This window comes from Tachypleus tridentatus, chromosome 3, assembly GCF_004210375.1.
Source record: "Tachypleus tridentatus isolate NWPU-2018 chromosome 3, ASM421037v1, whole genome shotgun sequence".
NCBI classification, from domain to species: Eukaryota; Metazoa; Arthropoda; class Merostomata; order Xiphosura; family Limulidae; genus Tachypleus; species Tachypleus tridentatus.
The window spans coordinates 60,951,621-60,960,044 of record NC_134827.1 but is presented as its reverse complement, the minus strand read 5'-3'; the positions used below and the strand labels follow the sequence as shown (position 1 = coordinate 60,960,044).

The 8,424-nt window shown below is 33.9% G+C and overlaps 1 protein-coding gene across 1 annotated transcript in view; it reads left to right on the top strand.

Moving 5' to 3' along the window:
• The first annotated feature begins 608 nt into the window (after positions 1-608).
• Positions 609-8,424, top strand: part of LOC143245884 (neural cell adhesion molecule 1-like) — a 141,544-nt gene continuing 133,728 nt past the window's right edge. Inside the window, exons 1-2 of the mRNA XM_076492137.1 lie at positions 609-746; positions 1,183-1,303. Of these exons, the coding sequence (XP_076348252.1) occupies positions 609-746; positions 1,183-1,303 (259 nt within the window). The remainder of the gene's footprint in view (positions 747-1,182; positions 1,304-8,424) is intronic.

Below are 8,424 nucleotides of genomic sequence, written 5' to 3'. Positions count from 1 at the left end.
ATGTGACAGAGGGATAGCCTGTCATATGTGACATAGGTAAGCCTTGTTTTTGTTTAAAATGGATCAGCAGCTGTTATCAAATTCAACACATTCATTTCGACTTATTCTTAATTTATTTTAAAGCCACTTTTCTACAGGAGTTTTGTAAAATAATAACATCATATTAAATAGCACAAGTACATCTTCCTCTAATATATTAGTTTTTAAACCTTTCTTACAAATTATTATAACTATCTGTATATGTTTTTTCTTATATCAAAGCCACATTTGGCTATCTGCTGTGTCCACCGAGGGGAATCGAACCCTTGATTTTAGCGTTCTAAATGCCAAGACCTTCCGCTGTAATTGTACGTTTACTCTTTTCTACCAAAATGGATATTTCCAAGCTATAGACTTATCTGTTTCGTACACTTGATGCTATGGGTTTAAAACTATTTACTAAAGGTATACATTTTGGTAAAGGAAACAACTCGTTTTTACGTTTTCTTAGTATTTATGGGTTTAAGTTCTAGCTTTTTGTACAAATTCGTCTTTCACATATGTTTAACCCATTTTTATAACCACCTTTACTGAGGATAATAATTTATCCACCTTCATATGCATTATAGATGATTATAAGGTTACGTTTTGCTGACTTTAATTCAGTTTTAGAAACGTCTGCCAGTAAATCTTTAGAAAATAAATGGATTCCAAGTTGGGTCTGGCAATCAACTCGTGGAATCATGGCAGAAAACTCATCTCGAAAGGTTTGATAATCAGTCTGCATTTGGAGATTGGGATGACGCCTGTTACCTACCATAGGAATGTATATCAGGCCCTTTACATACGACCATCTTTCAGAAAGGGAATATTGACTTCATTGGGACAAATGGTGATAAACAAGAAGAGAGTGGATAGGTAAACCTCCAGCTTTGTCAAGATGATGCTGATAACAGTATTAAGTATTCACATTAAGCCTCAGGTGTGGCATTGAAGGTTCAGGATCAAAATAACACAAGCATTTTTGTTCAATTTTTTTAGGCAGTTCATTAACTGATTTTCGATGCGAGAACTGGCCAATTCGAGCTCAGAAACAATGGGCTGCATGAGTGTTGATGAAGGATGAAATAACAGAACTTCCATCTACACAGATAATATTCTGTGGTTCACTATGAACACAGATGATGTGTAATATGATTGTAGAGCCTACACAGGAAATTAGCTTTTCCTTACTGGAAATCAAATAGCATTAGCTCATATGTATCTAAAATGTACAGAGGTCCACTGGAGTTTTGTAATTGCTATCATGCTTCCTGTTGGAATGGTATGATAAGGGAAGTGAAGGTAGCCATAGCTAGTGCTATTGCAAGTGTTCACACAATAATGACTCAATCACACCGATATTGGTGAGGCTCATCCAATTAGTGTTTCAGGATTTGGTTTAATTCCATCAGATGCAAAAAAAAGCTTCAAACTGGATCCAGGAAAATCTACACCCAAACAGCACAAGTTAATTCATTAACATCATTAAAGGTAAAGATGCAGTCTTTACAGACCAGCTTCAACCTGTGACTGAACAAGAAGTTTGAAGTTTTGTTGGTTTTGAGGCTCATCCCATTAGTGTTTCAGGATTTGGTTTAATTCCATCAGATGCAAACAAAGCTTCAAACTGGATCCAGGAAAATCTATACCAAAACAGCACAAGTTAATTCATTAACATCATTAAAGGTAAAGATGCAGTCTTTATAGACCAGCTTCAACCTGTGACTGAACAAGAAGTTCGAAGTTTTGTTGGTTTTACACCAAGATAACCAAAAAGAATGTTTCGGTTTTGTTTAAATGTTTTCACATCAAGAAAGTTTATAAAGGATTCCAAGCAGCAGAATAATTCTACAAAATTTTGAAATTTTTATTCTGGCATGTGGATATAAGTATGGAGCTGGTTAAACATGTTGATGTATAACTGATCGTATGTATAACTACTTAGAATAATTTTCGAAATTAAGTTTTTTTTTCTCATTGTTTCCACAATTTCTCACGTCAAGGTTACATTTTTGAATTAGAAGAACTTTAAACTTTGAATTTTGTTTGTAAATGTCTGGCATTAACTGATTGTCAATATATTTTAAATAAGTACTCTGTTTTATCTTAACAAGGATACTGGTATTAACGTTTCGTGTATTCCTTCTATAGAATAAAGGAATCTAAACAAGTCGAATAACCTAGTACTAACCTCAATACCGTTAAACGAGGGTTATAAAATTGTAACTAACTGTTATTATATTATTATAGTAATTTAACGATTGCTTCTTCATCGAAAACATGCATTTCTGGTAATAATATAGTTCGTTTAATTTCATTCAGTACAAAAAACAACACGTAATCCGTGGTTTTTATCCCTATATTTTGTTTGTTTTTAATGCACAGCCACATTAGGTAATCTTTTCTTCATGGGAAATCGAACCTCAAATTTTAGAGTTAAAGTTCATAAACTCAGTTCCTATTGTCTTTCAGATGGTTACATTTCATGCTAGATTAATGACATCGCAGGTAATGTGTTTTCACAGACACATTAGGTAATCTTTTCTTCATAGGAAATCGAACCTCAAATTTTAGAGTTAAAGTTCATAAACTCAGTTCCTATTGTCTTTCAGATGGTTTCATTTCGTGCTAGATTAATGACATCGCGGGTAATGTGTTTTCACAGCCACATTAGGTAATCTTTTCTTCATGGGAAATCGAACCTCAAATTTTAGAGTTAAAAGTTCATAAACTCAGTTCCTATTGTCTTTCAGATGGTTACATTTCGTGCTAGATTAATGACATCGCGGGTAATGTGTTTTCACAGCCACATTAGGTAATCTTTTCTTCATGGGAAATCGAACCTCAAATTTTAGAGTTAAAAGTTCATAAACTCAGTTCCTATTGTCTTTCAGATGGTTACATTTCGTGCTAGATTAGTGACATCGCGGGTAATGTGTTTTCACAGCTACATTAGGTAATCGTTTCTTCATGGGAAATCGAACCTCAAATTTTAGAGTTAAAAGTTCATAAACTCAGTTCCTATTGTCTTTCAGATGGTTACATTTCGTGCTAGATTAATGACATCGCAGGTAATGTGTTTTCACAGCCACATTAGGTAATCTTTTCTTCATGGGAAATCGAACCTCAAATTTTAGAGTTAAAAGTTCATAAACTCAGTTCCTATTGTCTTTCAGATGGTTACATTTCGTGCTAGATTAATGACATCGCGGGTAATGTGTTTTTGCCAAAGTTTAAGTCAAGAAGTACCAGAAAAGTAAAACCCGAAGTCTACAAAGACTAGTGTTCTTTTGTCTGTATGTGTACATAGAGAAAGAAATTACCTCAGAATACTTTCCTCAAGTATCAAGGCTTCCTTATAGTAATTCTTGGAACGCTATCCTATGACGTTTCATTTGATCACAAGTTATCTCATCAAATTTTGTTTTGTCATTACGTTTTTATGAGCGCGTGTGTGTTATACACTTCACATTTCTTATGTATAATATCCTATTAATTCTTAAAGAGCTGATGATTTTCCGTACACTTAAAGGAAATATGTGGCATTCAATTTCCATGTGTGTTAAATCGGGTATTTAACTTCTATACGACTCTGACAGTTTTCTAATGACATCTGGTAAGTGAACTGATTTCAGAAACGGACAGTATTTCAGTGGAATTAACGTTACTGTGAAATTATCCATTATTTCTATGTGTTTGGGGCCCGGCATGGCCAAGCGTAATCTGAGGATCGCGGGTTCCCATCCCGGTCGCGCCAAACATGCTCGCCCTTTCAGCCGTGGGGCGTTATAATGTGACGGTCAATCCCACTATTCGTTGGTAAAAGAGTAGTCCAAGAGTTGGCGGTGGGTGGTGATGACTAGCTTCCTTCCCTCTAGTCTTACATTGCTAAATTAGGGACGGCTAGCACAGATAGCCATCGAGTAGCTTTGTGCGAAATTCAAAAAACAAACAAAAAAAAATTCTTTGTATTTCAGATTAATTTTCAAATTTCAACACATTTGTAAAAAAAATACTCTCTTCCAACAGCTACGACTAAGCAAGTGTGAGGATCTTTTAGAAAAATTAGATAACCTACATATTCATTTTACTTAATAAAAAATCGAGACTGGCTTTACTTACATCTTATCTGTGCATCTGAAGACATCTTGAGATAATAAACCACTAAAATCACCTAAAGTCTCGGTGTGTATGGTAGACTATAATTTCTAGCTTTTTCTAAAAGTAGCACGTATAACATTAAATATAATAACGTTTAAAGAAATCCTTGAATGGAACAATTGAAACTAGTGTAATATTTTATTTGACTCGTAAATTCTATGTACGTGTTATCATTTTACTGTACGGGGTGGTATGAAATTTCTTTCCTATTCTTAAATGCCTAACCGGTATTCCATTTCAGTTTACGTTTGTTGCAGCATTTGCACAGTAACAATGGTGTCTGTTATCCTGGTCTTTAGCTGTGCGATGTTTGCTGTCGGTGTGCGAACACGATACCCTTAACACACCTTCACATTCTGGCGCCTGCTATTACGCTGTAACAATTCACTGACTCGGTCTCTGGAAGCCAAAAGACACATTAATTCATTTTGAACAGTTCTCAATTTACTGAGTTGTGGCGCATAAAATTCACGTTCCCGTGTTCTCTCTATATAGTAAATACAGTAAAACTACGCTTTTAAGTTAAAAAAAATCAAACGAAAACGACTAAACTGGTTGAAAATCCACTACATTTTGTACGAATATTAAGTTACACTACAGATAATTATTGCAATAAATACGTTTTAGAACTTGGACTTAATAAGCTACGTCTTCGACCTCTTCTTATATGTTTGATGTTCTTCATCATTATGGAAACAAAACTGCATTTGAGAAAAATTACTGTTTCATGTGCTTATAAAACAAATGAATGAAAATTGTTTTCAATATGAGAAAAAAAAAAAACACGTAGTTCGAAAGCGCAAATGCAACATTTTGCCACACAACAAACAAACGAATTTTGGTTATTTTAGATACGGATCACACGTCAGTAGAAATATGACCGAAAGCACAATTTGTTTTGCGACGTGTTTTAGATAACTTAAATTAAATATGCTCACTGTTATTGAAAATGTTTAGCACATCTTCGTAATTACCGAACTAATTCATTATTGTAACTATATTACAAGTTCTTTCATATCAGTCCATTTCTGAATGTTATCCTAACTGCGTTACATCAGTTGCATAATATCAGTATCTGATATATTATTTCTGATAAGATGTGTGAACTTTATTTATATGTTTATTTGATTAATAATTCTCGTGCAAAGATAAATAAACAATATCTGCACATAATTATCCTTAATTTTGAGCTGATAAACTAGAGTATAGATAGCTCATGAAGAGTATTTATGTTAAATTTTCGAACTAATTTTATCCAATCAAAATGGGGTTAGACTGTTTCTACTATAACGCACTTTCATCACTAAAGTTTGGAATGTGTTATCCTAGCAACATGATAAGCTGATGTATAAGAAAAGTTCGGTTTTGATTAAAAAAATAATATTTTACTACAAACATTAAGTAATAAAACTGACCAAATATTTATATATATTTCCAATAAATATTAGCTACAATTCAAAATTAATTACACTCGTACATTTAAAAATGTCCAGTTAATGCAACATCTTTATTGCGGTACATTTTAGTGTGATCTCACAACGAGCTCTTATGTTTCTGTACTTAGTAAATAAGTTAAACGTCAGCATTGCCATAACTGAATACTCTGTTATATAACCCAGTGACTAAAGGCATGTAAAGCTAAGTATTAGGTTTGAATACCCGTAATGGCACAGACAGCTTTCCATGTTGCTTTCTGCTTAACATCAACCAACTCCATATATACACACACAAATCCCTAACAATCAAACACATCTATTTGGTGCCGTTTTATGAGATATGGAGTGTGTTATCTTATATCAAAGCCACATTGGGCTATCTGCTCAGCCCACCGAGGGAATCGAACCCCTGATTTTAGCGTTGTAATTCCGTAGACATACCGCTGTACTAGCGGGGAGCAGAATTCAATATTTGTGTATGTGTGTGTTTTATTATAGCAAAGCCACATCAGGCTATCTGCTCAGCCCACCGAGGGGAATCGAACCCCTGATTTTAGCGTTGTAAATCCCTAGACATACCGCTGTACTAGCGGGGGGCTGACATATGGAACGGTATCATTTAAGATATGCTTTATCTACCCATTCTAGAGTGACAAATAAATCAATATTTTTATACATGATGTTGAATGCTTGTTTTATTATTTATTCACTGGTCCTGTCACCTTAGTTTGTACCGTGCTTTGTGAATATTTTACAAAATAAAATCTACATATATGCGATCCATCGTCTACCATACCACAAGGTCCTAACATGGCTTACGTGCCAATGCATTACTTCTAAAGGTGTATTTGGTAATGACATCAGGAGCCTTGAAATGAAAACAAAAATATAAAGATATTTTGGTTAATAAATGGTGGGCGTTTTATTATTCAAATGTATAAAGAACTGAAGATGAAAAAAACATATCGCTATTAACCCTCTACGTGATTGGACTTAAGTACGTCAACTTAATCAACTCTTACAGGCGTAACTTCGTGAGTGGAACTTTCTTGATAACGAAGGAAAAATGTTCGCTTACCAGTTTATAGAATGTGCCTTAAACTTGGGAGATTGGTTTAGTTCCAAATCTGACGTGTTCTTTCACCAGATTATTCAATATTATGTAAAACTATACTAAATGAGCGTTATGACATCAATTACCTTTGTAAAATGTGATACTCGAAAATTCCCTAGAAATGTTTTCTTGGCAGTAAAAGATCGAACAAACATGGTGGTTTCCTTAAGTGTCGAACAAACATGGTGGTTTCCTTAAGTATCGAACAAACATGGTGGTTTCCTTAAGTGTCTTTTAAAGAACTACCACTAGATATCCAAGTTTGTTTTGTTATCAACGTCCCTACAATAAACGCTTTTATATTTTTTGTTAGCTTTTTTTGGCAGAAATAACGAGGTTCGTTTGCCGACCTGTTGATGAAACTTCTGATAAATAGAAACCTTTCACAATAGAAACAACAAGTACAAAAAATTAACATTTTAAAACACTTTGTTGTCTCCTGTAAATTTCTTGTAGATATATGTTTCTGTGGTCAAGATACGTGTTATCGGAGTATATCTGTTTCTCTCGAGGTTAGAAGAAACACTCATTGTCTCTGTTTATGTCAGAATCTCTGGTTATAGGGTCACTGAAGGAAGACACAGATTCAGACAATGAATCTGCCTGTAATCTGCACACATTAAGTGTTTTATGGATTACAAAAATAAAAGTTAGTGACAGTGCAACTTCACTTAAATTAACTGTCATAAAGGAAATCACTTAAATACAGGAACATTTTAGTGAATGTTTGCAGATGAATAATCAGCTTGAAATGGATATTCCAATTTCAAAAACATAAGAGAAACAATATGTCCCTATAGGCCATCCTCTAACTTGTGCATTCTGACTAGACTTTGCTGCCCTCATGTTTATTACGACCTGACTTATACGTGTTTATGTGAGTATTTCTTTCATTATTAATAAACGTTTCTGAAAGCCCTGTCGAGTACATTCACAATAGTGAAAGTGGTAAGTTCTTACCAGATACAGGAACATGGGAAAGATCCCATTCTTTATATTGAAGATGGTACTTCTGAGAATGTAACACACATGTAATCCCAGCGGGAGGCTTCTTAATCAAACATGTTTTCGCTTTTAACTGTAAGTAGCTTTATTGAAGTGTTTTCGAAAAATATTCAAGTCGTCATCCATTCAAATAGAAAATCTCATTAGATGATTAGATGTGGGTAAAATCGGCCTTACCTTTCCTGATAAAATTTCAATTATTATTTTATATCCAGAATGGGTGTCTCTCAGCTTAACATATCTTGATAATAATTCGTTAACGTATCTTGTAAAATTCTTTGGAGCCAAGGAAGTTCCTTTTAGTGAAAGGCTTTGCTTATTACATGGGTAGAGTTGCTTCTCACAAAACTCTTTCTTAATAAGGTATCACCTACAGAGTTTTCAGATCCTAAAGAAATGTTTTCAAATATCAACATCTGCTTTCTGGCTAAGTTAGAGCCACAAATTAGGCTACAAAGCTGAATAACTCTGATATAAAACTTGAGTTTGTTATACAAACATAACCAAGTCATGAACATGAATCATAAATTTAAAACATTGAATAAAAATATTAAGTGAAAGCAATGGTGAAATGTTTACTATACTTTTAGTGAATTAGTTTTATAAATGTTGTAAACAAAATAACGAATGTTCTCAATATAAAACAATATTGAAGTAAGTGAAGCTTAAACAGAGAAACGTCTTCAA